Source organism: Anopheles maculipalpis, chromosome 2RL (assembly GCF_943734695.1).
Source record: "Anopheles maculipalpis chromosome 2RL, idAnoMacuDA_375_x, whole genome shotgun sequence".
Lineage (NCBI taxonomy): Eukaryota > Metazoa > Arthropoda > Insecta > Diptera > Culicidae > Anopheles > Anopheles maculipalpis.
Genome location: NC_064871.1, coordinates 23,969,218 through 23,989,809, shown reverse-complemented (window position 1 = coordinate 23,989,809; position 20,592 = coordinate 23,969,218). Strand labels below are relative to the sequence as shown.

Sequence of the window (20,592 nt, the reverse complement as noted above, 5' to 3'; positions counted from 1 at the left end):
GTAAACATTTCAAACATGTTTCTCTGCGGAGAGCATACGATGCCCAAGAGAAAGAGTGAGAGAATACACAAACAGCTTTGGATTAGAGCGGTATCGTGACGACAGCGGGTGCTAGCGGTATACGGCAATAACAAGCAACACAACGTAGAAATTGGTTCCTTTTGCATCGAAAGTGCATTTCCTTTGCTCAGCGCCCTAGGCTACACTTTTGGAAAGTAATTTTTCGACGGTGCACATTATTATTCCTTCCCGCAACTTCGCCGATAGTTACAAACCTTCACACACAAATCAGCACCTAAGAAACTGAGGGGATAAAACTGGAAGTTACCAATTGTTGACAAAATAATTAAATCACCATAGTAGATTCCCCTTAAAGTGCGGACCACGAAGCATCGTCGTGTTGGGGAAACAAAACGGGTGAACGACTGAAGCCATCAAAGTTTTGTACGCGTATTGTGAGGAACCGAAGTGAACGATCAGTGCATGTGGCTTTATTACTGCTGAAGCTGCAGCAGCATTTCGTTACAGTTAGCTTTCGCTCACAACACATCCCCTTGTTGATCCCGCGACTATCTCCGCCGAGCTAGAGTCGCAGCTGAGAGTGCCGAACCGAGAACAAGCAAACAAACAAAACATTTAGAGTTGTACTGTTGGTGGAAGCTGGAACACGGGACTGAAAGGCGAGTGTGCTATCTCGCAAGCGACGGGGATGCTTGCAGATCAGGAACCTAGATAAACTTGAAAACTAGAACCGGAGGAAAGCATAAGAAAGAAAGCACGATAGAGAGGAAAAAAACTGGTATCGTATAGCCACCAACGCGTGGCAGCATAGTTCCAGTTTCACATAGCACACAGTAGTAGGGCTGCAACGAAGAGTTTTAAGCGACTAGCACTGATCTCGGTCCTGCTAGAAGAAAGAGCGAATGAAGTGCCGTTGTTTTCTTGCAATCGTGCCGTTTTGTTGTAATCGTGCGGCAATAGTTTGATCCACATCCTCACTTTGCCCATTCACCGATATTTGTTGTGGATTAGGAAGAAAAAACACGCAACGGAACCCCTTTTGGATAATCGTTTTATCGAGCAGCAAAGCATACCATCGAAAATGTCGTCAAACGGAGGATACAATCTAACTGCCGACGGTGAACTTCGGTATGTCGTTCAGTGGTTCGGAGAGTGGAGTGATTTCCAGCGGGAAGATTTCGTACCGTACCTGGTGGCTTACATATCGCAGCAAGCCGGAGGTGCGGTGTACGTGAACGGACTCATCAGCGCAATGGCACAGATAAATCCCGGCCAAGATAAACCGATGAGCTTGTTTCAATGCCGGGTAAGTTACTGGAAGAATCAATTTTCCCAATCCCTATACCTTACCGTCTGTGTGTACATTACATTTACAGGTAAAACTGTTCAACGAATGGTGCATCAAATGGCCGGAAGAATTTAAAACTAAACTGCTTGAGCGACTAGACCAGATCGATAGCACTTTCGGCACACGGGTACGCACCGAGCTGGACACTATCGGCACGAAGCCGATGAATGGTTGTGCGGAAGAAAATGGGACACAACTGACAAATGCCGAAGCGATGCGAGATTTGGAGGAAGAATCGGAACCTGCCGCAATGATCGTGAATGCTGAGCCTGTTATAGTGGCACCCAATGCCATTCTCGTTGCAGATGAAGACTAGAAGATGCAGTTATCAGCATTCCAGTATGTAGTAGGTACCCTCCTACCCATGTTCGGCTGTTTATTTTTATTTTTAAATGCAGTCCCGTTCATGAAACAGTGCATTTTCGGTGGCTATGCCACTTATCTTTATGCTGTTTGGCGGGTATCGCAACAGAAACTAGTATTTATTAACTACTGTTCGTTACGATAAGCCATTCCAACAGAAACGATACTGTATAACCTTTTTCTATACACACAGTTGCATTATTTAAATATTACATTTTCACCGAACCATTCCAACATGCAGATTTGTTAGTTCATTTTGTTGAAAGCTCGGTGAAAAGAATCTCGCACACTGTTCTCGAATGTGTGGTAAAAGAAAAAATAACATTATCTGGACAGTAAGCAGCAATCTCATGCCATACGTAAAACATGTACACATATTCATAAGGACTGATTACAGAAATCAAATTAACCTTTGGCTGGAAAGATATGAAGCATAAATTGACCAGTTTGGACCAGGATCAGGAAGCGCAAATTAACCGTTAATTGTATCAAAATTGTGGATTTTCAAAGAATGCCACATGTCCGAGCACGATCGTTCTTCCGCCTACCGTACGTATTGTAGGACTAGTGTAAATGTGAGCAAATATTTTGCGAAATAAAAATTAAACATTCACAATCCCTTTATAAAACCTCATTCGTACGTGTTTAATTAAATCACACTATCAATTAATTCACCATCGCAGCTTACACAGCTAAAGAGTACAAGGAAGAGTAAACGATGCATAAATATTGAGTTCATTGGCAGCCCAGCAGTAACGAACATTAACAGTAACGCACATTGCATTGCATTGCACATTTGCAGCTGGTCGATGCTTTCAAACTGACCAGGCTGCACTTTGACATAGTTTCAGACAACACTGAATAAAACCAACATCCGTGTAGCCGAAGAACAAAGACATTCTGGTGGTACATCTATACGCACTAACATCAACGATCGCTGAACTTCAAGTGCCTCTTACCGCACAGCAAGAGACCTCCGCCGAAAACCCACTAGGGGGAGAAAAAAATAAGGTGCAATGTTTTTTTTTTGTTTTCAAATCTAGACGAAACACACGACCAGCCGAGCAGCGAAACGGAACTAGAATGGTACACGAAATTGATTGACTGAGGTTCGCTTGACAAAGGCAACGCTTGAAGCTTGAAATTTTGCGGCAGAGCACTTCAAACAAAACAGAATGAACTATAATAACTGCAAATACAAGGCGAAATCATTATTATGTCCGCATCGCATACGCGCCGATCATGCTGGTCCTCGAAGCCATCACGGTCACACCGGGGGAAATTGGCCACCGCCTTTCGCGCTAGTCCGTGTCCGGCTTGAGGTTAGAGCATCGACGAAGGTCAGGGATGTAGGTGAAACACTTTACATCTTATATGCCGGTCGACTGACCGATCAAACTCTCGCACGGCAAATCTTTCAGGCCGATCAAACCCTCATCATCATCATCATCATCGTCATCATCATCGGGTTCATTATTCTTGGGCTGGGTCTCTTTGAGGCGTCCGAATTTCAAATACGCATGCTGGTTACCCAAAAGCCTTGAACATGAAAATTGGGTATTCGATCTTGATGGTGTGTTCGTACCAACAGCATCATGGCTTTGTTGAGGTAGATGAACACGGAGGAGCAAGAAAAAACACACAAACACCGCACATTAGATGCGCTGTCGGACTTATTGGCTACCATCAGTAGCATCTGCAACCGTCGGCTGGCCAGCATCAAAAGGTTAGTAAAATGGACAATGGTGAGAATAGGAATACGAATCGTATTTGCGCTAAAGCTTTCTGCGCCACGCGATCGTGGCACGCATCGGTGTGATGTATTTGATCGATAACGTAACGATACGCTCATGATTTGCATGTTTTATCTGGAAATAAAATTCTATTTATAAACGAACGAGCTTCCAGTTTAAAATGGAACGGCGTAGAGGTCAAATAGTTTGAGAAAATTTGAACAAATACGTACGCTAAATGCAACAAAATATGAAAATGAAACTACTTTCTGCAGCGGTAGCAACAGTACCAGACGATCGCCGTGCTTTAATTGTATAAATTTCACGGCTATGCAAAGGACGATTATACGATTAAGCCAAAGTCTGTCTTCGGTCTACCCAACGCTCACATCGTGCCCCCTTTGTGACCCTCAGCAGAGTTGCTAGTAGTGCGTTAGCGAAGGTCGCCAATTCGGCACAAACGGCCAAGTGAGTTTTGTGCTAAAATGCATATGCAAGCGGGGGTGCATTCATGCTACAGCACGACGCTTAGATATGATGCGCTGTAATGTAAAGAATGACCAGACACTGCCAACTATGCTATTGATGCACGTATTTAGCTGGTTTGTGAGAGGTTTTTCCACACAGCCACCATTCAGGTTAGCAGTTCAAGAGCAAGATAGTCGTCAGTCGGTAGTAGTGATCTTTGGGTTGATGCTCTGTTAATGGTTTGGGTTTTTTTGCAGACATTTTTTTTTTTCACACAAAAGATCCGTATCGGATCACAGTTCTTTATCTTGGGAGGTGGGACATCTGCTTTCCTAGGCCAAACAAAGACCACACTCATCTGCCCGGAAAACTGGAACATCATTGGGGCGTGACTCAAGAATCCGTAATTCAATAACACAATTCATCGTATCCTTGTCGGCCAAAGATTACCTGAGATGTCACTGCCGCAGGAAGTGGCCGGAGTTAATGACAACCGGGATTAATGAGCTTGATTGGGGATTCCCACCACTGACCGAGATTCACCACCAGCTGAACTATCCGAAGTACTAAAAACGAGTCGCACCCGATGACTCAGCACCTGTAACGACTCATTTTCATTAAATTAGCAGACAATTTCACGGATTAGTCAAACATTGAACGGGAGGAAACTAGCGCAGCAAGTAAGAAGGATGGAAAGGAAGGAAGGAAGGAAAGTCCTCAACCGTTGGAGAGTGTTGGATTTTCCTTGAAGAACCACCACTCACGGCGGTGTTCACCGTTCTGAAACAAGAGCGGGAGCATGAGAGTGCATTGGTTATGCTCCGAAACTGTTACCTCCTTCATCAGCTGGCATCCGCTGCGTGAGTGCAGAAGAACAAAAAAAAAGGCAGAACCCAAACAAATGCTCCCCCACGCGCGAACACCACGTCTTGAAGGTGCTGCATGTGGTGGGGACTATATAAACATGATCGCCGCTCGGGCCGGTTTCGATTGTGCACCGAAAGACAGAATGTGGCACAACGCGGGCGGTGGTCGGTTTAGTGTTGCGAACCGTGCGGAACAATACATTTCCCTCTTCTAGTGGGTATGAACAGTGATCAGGTGTGCAAGGACCGTGAGTGAGTGCGTCACAAATAAGGTCTTAAGTGAAAAACATACCAATAGTGCGACAAACTTAGTTAAAAATGAGCTTAAAAAACAGAAGAGCGTGATCGATGATCTTGATCGATGTGTTTATTTACGTTTTGAGAGTCGGTTACCGTGGTTGGGTAGTAATTAAATCCCAAACATCCATGACTACGCCCTCAATAGGCTAAAAAGAGAAGAGAGTTTTTAAAATACCGTGTAAGTGGTCACTTTCGACACAAGTTGAGGCACTTGAGGGCAAGCGCTGTGCATACTTCAAGATCATAACCCGCCAGCCAGTACAAAACGCGCCAGTAAAGAAAAAGTGAACCAAATCAAGGCCGGGTCAGATTGGAGCGGAGTTTCTTCGGCGTGTTTGTGTCAACCGACAGCTGCTTCTCCTTGATTCATCATCATGTGCAAAATTTCGACCCGATCCAGTTTGGCGGCAATCCTGCTGGCGGCATCCATTCTTGCCGATCTTGGTGAGTGCCGATCTGGGTGGTGAACCACGTGCTTGCGGCCGCGCAATCGGAAAATCGAAAGTGAAACGTGAGCTACCCCAACGGTAACGCACGGCACGGTACGCGCTTCAGTGATCTCGTGCATTATTTTTTCGGGCCAGGAAAGACGGCTTGTGTGCCGTAATGTTGTGGCGCCCATGGTCACAATACAAAACGAACGAGCGCCACTGGCCGGATAATGCAATAGCTGGCGTGATGGCCGAAGCCATCCAAACTGTCAGTATATGTCTTAGTGCGGCGGTGGTGATTATGCCAGACGTTATCTATTGCTGCATCGAAATTTGTCATCAAAAGACTTCAACGAGCGAGTACGTTAAAACAAGCGACGAACCCCTGCGCCGGACTGATTGCGTTGTAAAGTTAAAAATCGTTAAAATTCACCAAAACAAACAAGACGATTTTGCTTACTTTAGTTAGCATAAATTATTCGGTGACGCATCTTTTAGCGGCGTGATACGTTTGTGAAGTTCTGTTCCGTGAAAGATACTATAAAAGGAATAGTTTTGATGATTCAACATGATGGCCAGTGTTAAAAGAGAATAAAAATTTTAATGATTTCCGGTTTGATAGAACACACTGCCACCGAAAGATAGTTCTGATCATATATCATCAGGTTGTGAAATCACTTTAATCCTAATAACGATTAAGAACGTGCCATTCGCTTAATCCGTTCCACGTGTTGTTGGCAGATTATACCCACCCTATTCGTTTGCGGGTTAGTGTAGATCAGTGCTGAACTGTTTCTGTCTTATCAAGATATTAAACGATCGGTTGCCTTGTCTGCCTGGCATCGTTTTTATGCCCAACAATAGTCGACTACTTTCAAACAAGATTCATAACTGACGCTAACCTTGGGCAACAAAATTGAACTGTTCTTGTTGAGTTCGAGGCAGTGATCAGGTGTTAATTCACTCCTGCGACGTCTGTCCGGTTCGTTGCCCGAGTAAACTATCTTATTTCCTTTTTCCCCCTCCCGTAACGCTGTTTTCGTGGATGATCATGATCCCATCATTACCAGCTGAAATCGATATTGATGCGTTTCTTTTTTTCTTCCAAATTCTATGATTTTCAACGTAAAATCGTTTTACAAATCGACCCGATCATGGAGTATATTTGTGGATCCCCCTCCATTTTGGCTGCATAGCAAAAAAAACCCCTAACAGGGGAAATGATTTACATCAGCCTAATTCAAGCATAACGGCCATCTTCTGATTCCTTGGGGCTTGCTTGCCCTTGTCCGGGCCGTTGTTGTTACCTTGACCGTTCGGCTTCGCATACGATCGTACAGCGATCGCGTATTGCGTTCGCTATACAGGCCCCATGCACGTCTGGGTAGATTGGCGCACTAATCATAAGACTCAAAGCTTCAACGCTTACGTCAATGGTCAAAGCCATTGTTTTGAAGAAACAAACTAGCTAGGGAAGCCCCCTTTCGGCTTTCACAGGTAGAACGGGTCGTGGTGCAAAAGAAATTGCACCTTCTGCATCAACCTGTTGTAGCAACCGGATGGATAGTATTGTCACCAATCTCACCGTTACTTTTCCTGCTTTCACAGCGGTTGCCACTCCTTGGGGCAATTATTACGAGTACGGCGGACATCCGTCGGGACCTCAGGTATATCAGTACAATCAACGCGTCGAACACCACCGGACAGTGCCGGACAGTGTTCCGGCATCGTCCGGTGCGATCAACTGCCGGTGCACCAAACTGCGATACTGCACTAAGATACTGGAAATGTTACGAAACCCCAAATCGAGCTACGGTAACTTTAATTCGAAATTGAAGGAACTGGCTTGCGGTTATGGCATTGATAACGAGCCAAACATTTGCTGCCCGCTGGACGATAGCTGGTTGCGGGATGTCGGTACAGACGACGAAGGTCATTCGTCCGAAGAAAACGATTCACATTCTGCGATCGGGTGGGATGAAGGTTACACAAACCGAAAGTCGGACAACGGACATCAGTGGTCGAAAGAACGCTTCAAGTACATACCCATGACGACGCAGGGTAAGGATGTGAAAAGGATCGGAAACACTAGAACTTCTACCACCTCTACCAACTGGTGGAAACAAAGACCACAGAAAAGCAACACGATCGCTCAGTTTGAGGATCCAAAAACGATGAAGAACTGTCCACCGGAGATTTATCCGAACGAAGCGGAAGTAACGTTGCGTCCTACGAAGGCGTATGTTGCGCCTATCATGCGAACTACCAAGCGACCGAGTGTGGTTCTTGGAAGTAATCGTCTAGCCGAAACGACAACTTTACCGATCACAACCGAACCACCGTTGACTACTACAGAACTGATAACTACCGTACTGCCAACGGTAGTTCCCGATCAACCGATGATTAATGCACCGCTTTGTGGACTTTCGGTTAATACGAGAATCATTGGCGGTGAAACGGAGGTTCCGGGACAGTTTCCCTGGATGGCTCGTTTAGCTTACCGAAATCGAAGTAAGTCTCTGCTTATACCCAAGGGAAAGAAAATGTTTGATAAATGATTTATTGCTTCCTTCGTTCTGAATAGCTTCTGGCCGCGTAACGTACCGCTGTGCAGGATCGCTAATCACCAATCGGCACGTGATAACGGTGGCCCATTGTGTCACGAATCTCATTGATGAACTTCAGCTGTATGTAGCATGGCAATGAAGGTCCCCATTGAGAGTTTCCAATAAATATTATTTATTTAATTTTTGTTCTACACAGAGTCAGCATACGATTGGGTGATTTAGAGTGTAATGCTGTAACGGATCCGCGATGCAGCGCCCGGTATCAGGACTTTGCGATCGACCGAGTTCTCCCGCACGAGAGCTACGATATGCCCAAGTACGCCAACGATATCGCACTGATAAAGTTGCGCGAAACGACAGAAACCTACAACATCATAAGTCCACTGTGTTTGCCCACCGATCAGTACGCACCGTACGCGCTTAATCTAACCGGCCAGATGGGAATCATTGCTGGCTGGGGTTCGACTAGCAATCGTAAGTGTAGGACTAACATAACTCTGTCCATCAAATTGATTCACAACACTCTCTCTCCCTCTCTTCCAATTTACAGGAAGCAACACACCGAGTCCCACTCTGCAGTGGTTACGATTGCCCATAGTGGACACGGCCGGCTGTGCCACCGCATACGCACGGTACAGTGTCAACTCGCGCAATCCCATCATCGTGTCCGAGAATCAGATGTGTGCCCAGGGTCAGGAAAATCGAGATGCTTGCCAAGGTGATTCCGGAGGACCGCTGATGAATGAGGCGATATCAACGCGCGATCGGTTCGTGCTGCTCGGGCTAGTCTCGTTCGGACCGCGCACGTGTGGTGTGTCAAACTTTCCGGGCGTGTACACGCGCATTTCGTCGTACATTGATTGGATATTGACCAACGTTATGCGTTAGTCGCGGTCACACACCAACCAGCTAAGGAGGGAGAGGGGAAAATTGGGATAGGACGAGAGGGAATACGAGTACATACATATAGAGACGTATGAAAGGAACTGAGTTTCTTTTGTCTAGTTAGGTCTTTAAGCGAACCATATTGTGTTTCTTTTCTTTTTTTTTTTTGTGCTGTGTTCGTATTTCACGGAGTTGGCAGCTAGTGAAATTTAAATACAATCCATGACTGAATTAGTGTGACATTGTGTTACTTGTGTGTTTTGCGTTTCTTTTCGTACGGAACATCCGAATGGACTTTCCCTGCATGTCTTAATTAACATCTGGTAAGATCTGTTTCGTTTGTTTTCATCTAAATCAATCAAACAATTAGTCACGTTTTCAACCAGTTCTGTAATTATTTTGAAAACATCAGTTACAACAACCACGCGGCGGGATTCTGTTGAGAAACGAGAATTTCAAACGACTGCGTAACCTGATATGCTTGCGCTATTGCCCAACAGATGGCGCCACAAGCAACGGTTTTTGAGTTCACATTCAAAGATGCGTTTCAAAGCTAAGCCATCATGATGACTCGTTTCTCTTGTGCTGTTTTGCGTTAAAACGAATGCCAATTTTATTATTACAGACTAGACAAACGCTTTCCAACCTTCTCCCAACCATTCTTCAACACATCATCGATTGACCTTCACGTGTTAACAGCTACAGACAAAGCTGAGCACGCGCATTTTGGGGAAGATCATTTATTGATCGTGCCGCGTACACGGGCAGACTTCTTCACGGTGAGAGACGAATGCAGAAAACCTGTTTTATCACCCCCAAACCGGTATCGTGTAAACAAAACGACGCAGCCTCCATCATATACCGACTTATTGTACATATTATAACACGATCAACCTACCTTTTCGATTATAATTACCTGTATCGCCACCATTGGTGGATCATTATCATTTTCAATTGCACGAATCACGTTTATGATATTGTTTTCGTAAATTGATTCAATTTGAAACAACACAACTATTGCAAGGGGATCATTAGTCGTCGCATATATGCTGAATGTTTTTCGGTTCACTACCAGTCAATCGGCAGATATGGTGTAATAACGAAAAACAAAACGAATAATGTAATGTAGAGAAGGGAAGGAAAGAGAACTACAGAAAGAAACGGCACCGAGCCCCAAGGGTGGGAGGTGTGCAGCAAGATTCACCTGACTTTGGGATTTCCGTTCGATCGTGTTTTCCTCCGCAGTCAGTATTCTCGCGAACTCGCGCTTCGCGCTTGATTCGATCGAACGAAGCAAACTGAGAAAATAGATGCGAAAATCACACATGCATTGTGACTCGTTTCATGCGTACTCTCTCGCACGGCACCAAGCATCTAAACGCGCCATCTCTATTGCTCTGTTTCGAGAGTGTGTCGATCGATCTTGGAAGAAAGACGCCGTCACAAGCAACCTGTGCGCGCGGACGCACTATTAGCCGGGTTCCTCGTCATTGGTGCACGATTAGTCATTCGAAGCATACCGAACGAGTCGGACACCTTTGCAGCGAACATGAGTGCTTTCGGTGGTCGCTGTCCAGCGGTGGTTCCGCTTTTGCTGCTAGCTATTCTAAGCCTCACAGCTGCTCGTAAGTTTGTGTCTGTGTGTTTGTTTTTGTCAACGGTTATCACTTGACTCGCGTCAGGTCGCGCTCTAGTTTGACCTCGAAGCGGCCTTCTACAAGTTTGTGTTGTTTGATGGTCACCCGCAAAAGCGAATGGAATTGCGCCCGGAAAACTACCGAATTCGAGGGAGGAAATTAATACCTGTATCCTTAACCATTTTCCAGAACAATGCACCTTACCAGATAATAGATCCGGCCAATGTATACTACTGCGCAACTGTAACAGCCTGCTGACGCTGATCAAGAAAAAGCCGTTGCTAGACGAAGACCGGACGTATCTACAGCGAACCCAGTGTGGATGGTCAACCACAGAAAAACATCCACTGGTGTGCTGTGCCGACGGTGATCTCGTGGCACCGGTCCGTGTAGGTGCCGGGCTTTTGCCTACTCCGGGACAGTGTGGCATACAGACGAGTGATCGCATCTTCGGCGGTGTAAACACACGCATCGACGAGTTCCCGTGGATAGCGCTGCTGAAGTATGCAAAACGTACGTATGTCGGTTGTTACTGTTGTACATCGTCAACTCTCCTACATAACATAACATCTGATTCTGGGGTACATAACACCTGATTCTGCTATTTACCTTTTGGAACGATCTTTCTCCTGTTCTGTCATTACCTCTCGTTAGCAAATAACGTTTTCGGGTTTCACTGTGGCGGTGTGCTGATTAACGATCGCTACGTCCTTACCGCTTCTCACTGCGTCAACGGCAAAGACATCCCAACTACCTGGAGTCTGTAAGTATTACCTAGTTAGTTAGGTCCTTTGATATCATCTACGATCGTTATCTGTTTAATTGTTTCCTCTCTATCTCTCTTGCTAGTGCGGAAGTACGACTCGGTGAATGGGACACCTCCACGGCCCAGGACTGTGAAGGTTTGGGCGAAGATGTTGACTGCTCTCCTCCACCAATAGACGTACCCATCGAGAGTAAGATACCTCATCCCGAGTACGTACCAACATCGACCGAACAGTACAACGACATCGCACTGCTTCGGTTATCAGCTACCGTGCCGTATTCTGATTTTATCAAACCCATCTGCCTACCGACGCAGGCCGAACTAAAGGCACGAGATTATGTTGGGTTCCGCATGCAGGTTGCTGGCTGGGGACGTACAGCAACGGCGCGATACAGCAACGTAAAGCAAAAGGTTGCAGTCGATGGTGTATCGTTGGACGCTTGTAATCAGGTGTACCAGCGTGAGCAGGTGTTGCTGCGCCAATCTCAGCTCTGTGCCGGTGGTGAGGCTGGCAAGGATTCTTGCCAGGGTGATTCCGGTGGTCCACTGACAGGTATTCATACGTCCGGTGGGGTACAGTACTGGTACCTGATTGGTTTGGTATCATTCGGGCCGACACCGTGTGGACAGGCCGGATGGCCTGGAGTTTACACAAAGGTTGACCAATACGTAGACTGGGTAACTGCCACGATTGTTGCGTAAAGAGCATGCGGGAAGGGTGCATCGATGGGTATTAATGGTTTAATAAAGAGACACATTTGCATAAGAGCATACGAACAAATACGGGTTTCAGAGTTCATAGAATTTCTATTCACATAAATCGTTCGATCCACTCTTGGGCATTTAGGTTCTTTCATCGCCTGTATGAATGGATGAATGAAAGAATGAGTACGGTGTGTGAAAGGTACACTACAAAAAAATGCCAATTAAATCAGCATGAAGAGACAAGGAAATCATAACTAGAGTTCAAACTTCAAACAATACATGGGATCCACGCTATGGACAGGATTTCTCTCGTGGATTACGGGATGATCCCAGGATAAGGTGTCGTCTATACACGATAAAGACCTTCGCAAAGAACAGGACTTGACTCTTGCATGACGGATCACTGAGCAGCGAAACGACCGAGCATACCCGGGATAATTTGCCCTATTCACGGCGCGGAGAAGAAAATATCTCCCAACTAGTGAGAAGGAATTATTTTCTATGTAAATTAGTCGTAAATAATACGGCCGTTCTGCCGAAATAAAAAAATAGGTTATTCCCCCATCCATCGTGTGAAGTCTATAATTATTCTAGGTTGTACAGTGCAGCTGGAAGGGAATTTCGGAAAGGAATTAGACAGGTTTTGTTGGAATTCATTGGAAGTTATTATATTTTCTTGTTAAAAAGTAAAAAATATTATCGTTTTTGTTACTTACAGAGTTTCCATCCATATAAGGGAATATAATAATCTCTTAGTGCAATGTTGAAAAATTATAGTGGAATATTGCAAAACCCGTTGTAGAACTTTGAAATAATGAATTAGATTTTTGCTTTTACTTAACAAAAATTTGCATCACAACTGTAACGAGCTTTGAGTTCAAAGAAGCAGTAATTAGATTTTTTTGTTTGCTGTTTTCTACTATCGGTTAGAAAAATTCCACTGTGTGATAGAAAGTTTCATTACATGGATCGAAATTTCCCTGCAATCTAGCTTTCCCCTCCCCTACCTTACACCATCCGTTGGTCCGATATTCCCTTCAGCGAGTTGGATATTTTAATAGTTTTGTAATCGCTACGCAACTGAATAAAATTCATCACCACCGACTTGTCCAGATAGTTGAGCGTTTCCCCACCACAAACTTCCTGCAAATTTTCATGTTTTACCAACAGCAAATTGCACAACGCATGCAGCACATCAAACAGCTGCGTCACCAAAGGACTCTGCAGCACGCGAGCACTCTTTCGATATTCATTCACATCGCAAATGGCGCACATGGCACCAGCTGTATTGTACTGAAACTGCTGCAAATGTTCAAAAACTACCCGATGGTAACGGATGCCAAACTCCGTCAGTACAGCAGCCAAATTTTCTCCATCGATCGTCTTCTGGATCAGTCCGATCAGTGGGTTTAGATACTGTACCACCGCAAGGCACGCGTTCGACGCTACCGTATCGACATCGGTGTCTGGCTTGAAGTCAGACTTCTTCTGTTCGCTGGCAAGGTACGTTTTAACCCAACCAAAGATCGCATTCAGCGTTCGTTCCAGCCCCGTTTCGATCTTATTCTCTACCGTCTCCAGGTAGGAGCGCTTTTTCTGTATGCAATCCGTGTACTGCGGTGTACCGATTACGTTCGGGATTACACTCGCATTGTACGTCTTTTCCAGCAGATGTACAATGGCATTACACTTCTGTGCGACATCGAAAAAGTATATCTGCGGTACACTTTTGCATTCGGCGATCGGAATGGCCTGGAGCCCAAGATCGAGCGCATAATCGCAATGCTCGTGCAGTAGATAGCGCAGCAGCGTGTCCGTTAGCTTGAGAATATTTCGTGGCAAATCGTTTTCCTTCGATAGCAAACAACAACGCTCGAAAGCGTGCGACGACTGCTGCAGCAAGTTGATCGCAAGCTCCTCCGAGAGGAACGTTTCGCCACCGTAATCTTCGATCTGGGCGATATTTATATTAGCCCTACTACCGATTAGCGCCTGCATATCTCGCCGCAATTCTTGGAACCGTTCGATCTGTTTCTTTTGGTGGTTTTTGTTTTCGTAGAACTTTTTCAACTCCACCTGACACTTCCCGTCCAGTGTGCGGCTTTCCACCTCGATGTACGTCGCCAGATGACGATCGAATATATTGGCCGTCAACTTTTGCAACAAATCATCTTCGGAGCCTTTGAAAAATTCTTGTAACTCTGCGCTTAGCTTCATGGTGCGCGAATATAGCTCCGAAAGTGTTTTCAAATACTTGTTCTCATCCTTTCGATCGTCCAGCTTTGTCTGCACGAACTGATTAATTTTCAGCTGATATATGTTGAGAATGAACTTGCTTATCACTTTGTCCGGTGCGCTAAATACCTGCTGTATGATTTTGTAGTGCTTGTGGCACAACGGTACAATACCTTCGAACACATCCCGTCCACCGTAGGTCGTCGCCTGGCTCTGCTCGATGTACACATCGATCACCTGCGTGTAGCCCTTAAACTGCGACAAAATGTCCGACAACTCCTTCATCCGCTCGATATTTTCCATCTTCTGTGCCGTGGCAAATTCCTCGATCAGCTGCATCTCCACATCGTCGTACTTGGATTCGATCTTTTTCTTCGCATTCGCAAACCGCTGAGCCGGCAAGTCTTGCGATATTTGAAACAGTTTCTGAATGATATCAGCCGCTTCGTACAGTTTGCTCTTGTCGCTGTAGATATCATTCACGATCGGACCCGGCGTAAGGAATTCTGTCATGTGATTTAACAACAGCTGTGCCTCGACTGCTCGGCTCCGTGGCATATTCACGTTCTGCAACTGTTCGCCTAGATGGATCACCTTTCCCGCAACCGAGTTGATCTTTTCATCCAACTGATGAAAGTAGTCCACCGATACCTGATGTTTGGCAACGAACTTATCGATTGCTTTCACGAAGATTGCCTGCTCTTCCTTTAGGGCTTCCTCGAGCTTGTCGCATTTGCGTTGCTGACGTTCCTGCAGAATCTTCATATCCTTGATGGTCTCGACAAAGGTTTCATACAGCAAGTCGGGATCGAACTGGTCCGAACCGATCTCGTTGTTTGTCCGCCAGCACAATCGTTCGATGAACTCTTCCACCTCGAACGGATCCTGGGAAAAAGGGGTGCAAAAGGTCGTGAGGATACCGATTGAAAGACTGATACTAACTGCTTTACTATACCTGTTCCAACTCTTCTACATATTGCGATAACATGTTGGTGCTTTAGGGTCAAATTTACGGAAAACTTATGCACTTGAACACCCCAATCGATTTGTAATCAGGAATCGATTATCGTTTGTTGACAATTTTAGCTGCCAGCTGTCAGATGTCGCTAATCAAGGTTGCTCTACACTAATTACAGGCGAAATATGCAAACAATGTTTTTGAAATTATAGAAACTCAAAAAATTGAAAAAACTCATTATTTTGCTATTACTGCTCAAAAACTCGTTGTATTTCTAGCAAAACACCGAAAATGTCCGAAGCAAAACACTTCCCTGTCCGAAGTCCCCATCTCGCATACATCAGCCTTGACCCCACAAAGTGACGTTTTCGATGAAGATGATGTGTCAGTGTCGCGCAAGGGAAGAAAGAAACCAGAAAACTTGGAAGTGTTGTACATTTTCCTCTAGCAATCTAAAATCTGCTGCAGTTTCCGTCGTCTCTTTCCCTGCGAGAAAACTGCGGACGTAAAAGTGAATTCCGAGTTGTGATACACATATATTAACTGCACATTGCCAACCCGATTTAATCGTTAAGTACAGGCGGTCGCTGCGTGATTCGTCAGCGAGACTTCCGCGATCCGTGTTAATTTGGTGCGCTGGAAAGAAAGCAAAAAATCGTCGGTACTGCAAATCGTCCCAACCTGTCGTCGTGCCCGTGGTGCCGTGTTAATACCGAGGAGCTAAGTGAAGGAAACAGATTTTCCACCATCCAACCATGAGTCCCGAATAGTAAGTGTCCTCCAATGATAAGTCCATCATGAGGTTTAAAGGGGGGAGTAGTGTAATGAGGTGTTTGCCTCTCCCCAACATCCCTGAAATGCATCGACGAGTCGCTACTGCGTCAATCGCCCTGCTATTGGGGACAGCTCTTCTGACTATGAGTTGTGTGTCGGGCAGGAGTCGGGCAGGAAACAAAGAACTATTCCCCCTGCTGGTACTCTACATCTCGAATGCATAAGAACATTTCGTCTGCTGGCGAGCTTTTTTTTCCTTTCTGTCTGTTCTCCGATAAGAGTAAACGGTGACGATGATGACGAAGATATTCTGCTGTGGGCATTTTCTAAACTACTCCTTCCGCCGCTCCGCCACACCCTCGCGATACTTTCCGACCTTCGTCGATGACGACGAGCTTTCGCCGTCATCGTAATGCCATCGGCGCGGCACCCGCACTCGCAGATGTGCACGGGCGCGAAAGAGAGGGCACGAATCATCGATTTTAATTCACTGTGATAATATGCGCCAGTCAATGTGCCTGAAACGGACGGGGGCTGAGTTTTATCCTAATCGCAACCGCTGGAACCTTCTTTGCCGAGTTGTGCAATTATTGAATCTGTGGATGGACGAATTATTTGTTTGTTTTCGGGTAGCAGCCATCAAAAAGGGCCAGCTTTTAGGGGTGGAGTGATACGTGTACGTGTGAAAGAGATGGACTGCTTCGGTGGAGTAAACAACACACGCTCGCGCATACATACATAACGCCATCACATATTTTGCCTGGCGTTCTCGACACTGTTCAACCCACCCCTGGAAACGGAGACTGAGAACGGTCATCAGGCTGAATAGAATCGGAAACCTAGAATAACACACATATAACGCCCATAATATTCTTCGTTACTAGGCTTTCATGCAAAATTGGGTGTTTCTTTCAAATGGAATCGAAGCAATCGCGGTTTGCTTTGTGGTCCACTTGCTCTCGCGATAAATGCCTTTACATGTTTACGACTTCCTTCTACGACAATGAGTCACCGTCAGTAGAATGTGTCATTTTTTTTAAATTGCTCAGCAAAATTATGCTCGGTTTATAAAACGATCTTCTTAGCAAAACCACCTCACGGACTGAAAATGAACTTTAAACCTGTGCGGTGAGGTTAAAAACGTGTCACGTCGCAATTAATTAACTGCGGGAGATGTGATTGATTCCATCAGCTGCGTTACTAACGGCTGCTTGCCTTTTTATTGTTGACCAGTTCAATACCAGAAAATGGTGCTTATTTCATAAAATTTTGTTGCAATAATTGCGAGTCGTTTATTGTGCCTGTTGCTGCTGATGGGTACGCGGTTTAGCCTTACACCTTACACCGCCTAACACATGTCATCAAAATCCGTTACTGAGAAGGGCGTTTAAGTCTGTTTCATTATCGATGAATGGTTGTGTGGCGCTTGATTTATTTCACTTCATATTTTGTTATTTCTTCTCGTTTTCGTTGCCGACCCTAAAGCGACTATTTGTTTAAGCTGCTGCTGATCGGTGATTCCGGCGTTGGAAAGTCGTGCCTGCTGCTAAGATTTGCCGTAAGTGCCCTGCCGACACGAAAACAAACGCTCTTTCATTTCACGAAACCAAACATCACATACTAATGACGAATATTTTCTCTCTAATCAGGACGATACATATACGGAAAGTTACATCAGCACAATTGGTGTAGATTTTGTAAGTATTTTGAGATTAAGGGTATTCGATTCATATTAGCTAACCGACTGATTTTTCGTGTTTTATTTTGTTTTAGAAAATTCGAACCATAGATCTGGATGGAAAAACTATCAAATTGCAAATCGTGAGTCACACTTTGTAGCCCAAATGTTTTATTTATTTACTAACAATTTCTGCCTTAAGGGCTTAAAATTGCACTAGATTTAACATATTAATATAAAAAAGTAAAAAAAATCAAAAGATCAAAGCGAGAAAGAAGGGAAAGGTTAATACCTTGAATCCTTGAATACTAGGTTAATTCAAGGAGCAACACATGCGGGAACGAATCAAAGAAAGAGTAAATGTTATTGAACCATGTAAACCACATGAGAGAATCATTATTACAATGTACAGTATGTCACGTTTCAAAAGTCAGATGATCTCTAAGACGAAGGGATCCTGAAGGAACATACAAACAGAAGGAGAAAAAAGTAGATCTGGATCATTTGTAAATCCAAGCAATAAGCCACTTACAAAACATGCTTGAGCCGCATGATACCTTTGAATTACTGAGTCACCGTACAGACCTTACAGAAGTTGTTTAGAAGCGACCCGAGTGAAATATCTTTGAATATTTTCTTATCTTGTTGAACCCTCAATAGTGGACGGCCACCAAACATAACATGTGTACTCCAATGTCCGCAGACCAGCAGGTTCCCGGAAATCAACAGTTAAAAGAATGATGAATTCAAGAGCTCTGTTGGCTTTCAGTATGACTTCGTCAACATGTTCTTTGAAGTTCAACTTATCATCAAGTATCACACCAAGATCACGAATAAAAGAAACAAGGACAATAAAAGTTAGAGACAATGAATAATTTTACAAAATAGGATTACATGAATGAGAGAAGGAAATGACAGAACACTTAGAAGGGCGTAAACAGAGATATTTTTAATTTTTTTCCTAATGATCGCAAGGCCGTATTCCTTAAAGAGAGAAAATTTTAAGAACTTCAAATAGCATAGGAATCAAAAAAAAATTGAAGCAAAGAACAGTCAAGTAGGAAATGTCTGCCGTCCATGGGACGTATCGTTCTAACATCCAATCCCTTTTCCATACCCTTTTCCAGTGGGATACTGCCGGTCAGGAACGCTTCCGCACGATAACGTCGTCCTACTATCGCGGTGCACACGGTATCATAGTGGTGTACGACTGTACCGATCACGATTCGTTCGAGAACGTGAAGCAATGGTTGGAGGAAATCGAACGTTACGCTTGCGACAACGTAAACAAACTCCTAGTGGGCAACAAGTGTGATCTGCAGACGAAGAAACGTGTCGATACCACCACGGCAATGGTAAGAACGTACAGAATTACGGGGATCGCCAATAATATAAGACCACCTTCTATTGCACATCAGTTAAAAATGAGATTGTGAAGCTATTTTTCAACGAATCGATCTAGTTTTTTTTTGTTTGTGTAAAAGTAAGTTGAACATTTTGGGAAACACGTTTCTGTCATTGACAAACTTTTGGACACAATCAAAAATTTTATAGATAGTTCAGTTGCTAATGAGGATTCTGACCAACTTTGGTAAAGTTATACTTAGTAGAAGTTTCAAAACAAGCTTTTTAAAAAATTGACTTGGTCTTATATTATTTGCGATCAACTTTGTATTACGCCTAATAATCGCTGCTTGCGAGCTACAATGTTAGACCATTTGTATCGTTTTACAGGAATTGGCAAATCAGTTGGGCATTCCGTTCCTTGAGACATCGGCAAAAAATGCCACCAACGTAGAGCAGGCATTCATGACCATGGCGGCCGAAATCAAGAATCGCGTCGGGCCCCCGTCCAGTGCCGCCGATCCGCCAAGTGCTGTGAAGATCGACAAGGGCCGCAACGTCGAAGCAAAGTCGGGCTGTTGCTGAACACCAGATGGGTTTCCCGAGGCCAGCAGCTTTATTATTATGATTATCATCCTCTCAAAACCGATCGACCACGACCACCACCACCACCACGCTCCTTTCCTATCCCTTATTTTGTTTTAGCTACGTGTCAGCCGCGGCACTAGCAGTAGTAGCAGCAGCAACAGCAACATGAATGAATTAAACAGGCAAAGAAATTGAGGAGGAAAAGGAATGGATAAAGTGCTGAAGAAAAAAAAGTCACCTATCTCCTCTCCCCGCCCCATACATCCATCAACTAACCAAAACGTTTTTTTCCGCTCGAAAACGGGACACACAGTACGGTACGGGAAGAAATACAGATAGGTTTTTTGGTGTTTTGTCTCTAATCGTGTATCGTAATCTGTCTTTTTTTTGTGTTGCGATCCTTCTTCACGTGTCTGCAGTATCACACACACACACACATACACTTTCTCCACATCTTGCTGAATAGATTTACTTCTATTAATTATACCTTTATATGAGTTATATCAATACAAATATCAATTTGCGTTCTTTTTGGGTGGCAGGGGTGTCAAACCTGAGCGTGTAGTAGTACTGTGAGGAAGAAGACGTGTGCAATGGCTTCTTTTTTGCCTACGATGGCAGAGGATGTGGCGGTTAAAAAGGCGCAGTGTCCGGTAAAAAGAAAAGTAGAAATATTAATATCTTAAGATCGAAAAAAATGCGTGAAAGAGCGAACTGTTAACGTATATATGATGCTTGTGTGCTGCATGCTGCATAATGATGATGATGATTTTTCCTCTGTTTTCGGACAAGCCTGTGTGGGCAAAATGGAAATTAGTTTGAACAAAAGAAAGAAGTTCTGTAACCACATGATTCAAGCGAATTCGACTGGTTCATCGACGAGAGGTGCATATAGCAAAAAAAAACCCCACAACACACACACACA

General features: G+C 44.5%; 6 protein-coding genes across 8 annotated transcripts in view; 4 read left to right on the top strand and 2 right to left on the bottom strand.

The window, feature by feature from the left end:
• LOC126559236 (uncharacterized protein C14orf119) overlaps positions 1 to 1,685 on the top strand; it is a 261,691-nt gene extending 260,006 nt beyond the window's left edge. For both annotated transcript variants that reach the window (XM_050215365.1, XM_050215366.1), the window contains exons 2-3: positions 1,090 to 1,327; positions 1,398 to 1,685. In XM_050215365.1, the coding sequence (XP_050071322.1) occupies positions 1,103 to 1,327; positions 1,398 to 1,685 (513 nt within the window). In that variant the 5' untranslated portion in view covers positions 1,090 to 1,102. The remainder of the gene's footprint in view (positions 1 to 1,089; positions 1,328 to 1,397) is intronic.
• Positions 1 to 19,743, top strand: part of LOC126559107 (ras-related protein Rab-1A) — a 156,361-nt gene extending 136,618 nt beyond the window's left edge. Inside the window, exons 2-7 of one of the 2 annotated variants that reach the window (XM_050215217.1) lie at positions 15,941 to 16,052; positions 17,543 to 17,615; positions 17,707 to 17,754; positions 17,831 to 17,878; positions 18,863 to 19,090; positions 19,470 to 19,743. In XM_050215217.1, coding sequence (XP_050071174.1) covers positions 16,039 to 16,052; positions 17,543 to 17,615; positions 17,707 to 17,754; positions 17,831 to 17,878; positions 18,863 to 19,090; positions 19,470 to 19,664 — 606 coding nt within the window. In that variant the 5' untranslated portion in view covers positions 15,941 to 16,038 and the 3' untranslated portion in view covers positions 19,665 to 19,743. Of the gene's footprint in view, positions 1 to 15,874; positions 16,053 to 17,542; positions 17,616 to 17,706; positions 17,755 to 17,830; positions 17,879 to 18,862; positions 19,091 to 19,469 lie in introns of those variants that run through there. The other variant, XM_050215216.1, reaches the window with a different exon arrangement.
• Positions 1 to 20,386, bottom strand: part of LOC126559532 (uncharacterized) — a 205,016-nt gene extending 184,630 nt beyond the window's left edge. The window contains exon 1 of the mRNA XM_050215700.1: positions 20,377 to 20,386. The gene's annotated coding sequence lies outside the window, so the exon portion shown is untranslated. The remainder of the gene's footprint in view (positions 1 to 20,376) is intronic.
• Positions 1 to 20,592, top strand: part of LOC126559071 (RNA-binding protein pno1) — a 454,598-nt gene that overhangs the window by 153,948 nt on the left and 280,058 nt on the right. The window lies entirely within an intron of this gene.
• LOC126565588 (transmembrane protease serine 9-like) overlaps positions 5,474 to 20,592 on the top strand; it is a 307,009-nt gene continuing 291,890 nt past the window's right edge. Inside the window, exons 1-9 of the mRNA XM_050222783.1 lie at positions 5,474 to 5,543; positions 7,139 to 8,041; positions 8,115 to 8,217; positions 8,294 to 8,571; positions 8,648 to 8,980; positions 10,488 to 10,607; positions 10,809 to 11,132; positions 11,274 to 11,382; positions 11,469 to 12,103. Of these exons, the coding sequence (XP_050078740.1) occupies positions 5,474 to 5,543; positions 7,139 to 8,041; positions 8,115 to 8,217; positions 8,294 to 8,571; positions 8,648 to 8,980; positions 10,488 to 10,607; positions 10,809 to 11,132; positions 11,274 to 11,382; positions 11,469 to 12,087 (2,859 nt within the window). The 3' untranslated portion in view covers positions 12,088 to 12,103. The remainder of the gene's footprint in view (positions 5,544 to 7,138; positions 8,042 to 8,114; positions 8,218 to 8,293; positions 8,572 to 8,647; positions 8,981 to 10,487; positions 10,608 to 10,808; positions 11,133 to 11,273; positions 11,383 to 11,468; positions 12,104 to 20,592) is intronic.
• On the bottom strand, positions 13,099 to 15,407 carry LOC126557248 (exocyst complex component 5). The gene is made up of 2 exons (XM_050212956.1): positions 15,281 to 15,407; positions 13,099 to 15,210 (listed from the first exon to the last, which is right to left on the bottom strand). Exons 1-2 carry the CDS (start codon positions 15,311 to 15,313, stop codon positions 13,099 to 13,101), a joined length of 2,145 nt encoding a protein of 714 aa, XP_050068913.1. The 5' UTR covers positions 15,314 to 15,407.

Coding starts and splice junctions, on each gene's coding strand:
- LOC126557248 (XM_050212956.1), bottom strand. CDS start 15,313: ATGTTATCGCAATATGTAGAAGAGTTGGAACAG. Junction 15,211..15,280: donor ATGTAGAAGAGTTGGAACAG/GTATAGTAAAGC, acceptor CCTTTTTCCCAG/GATCCGTTCGAGGTGGAAGA.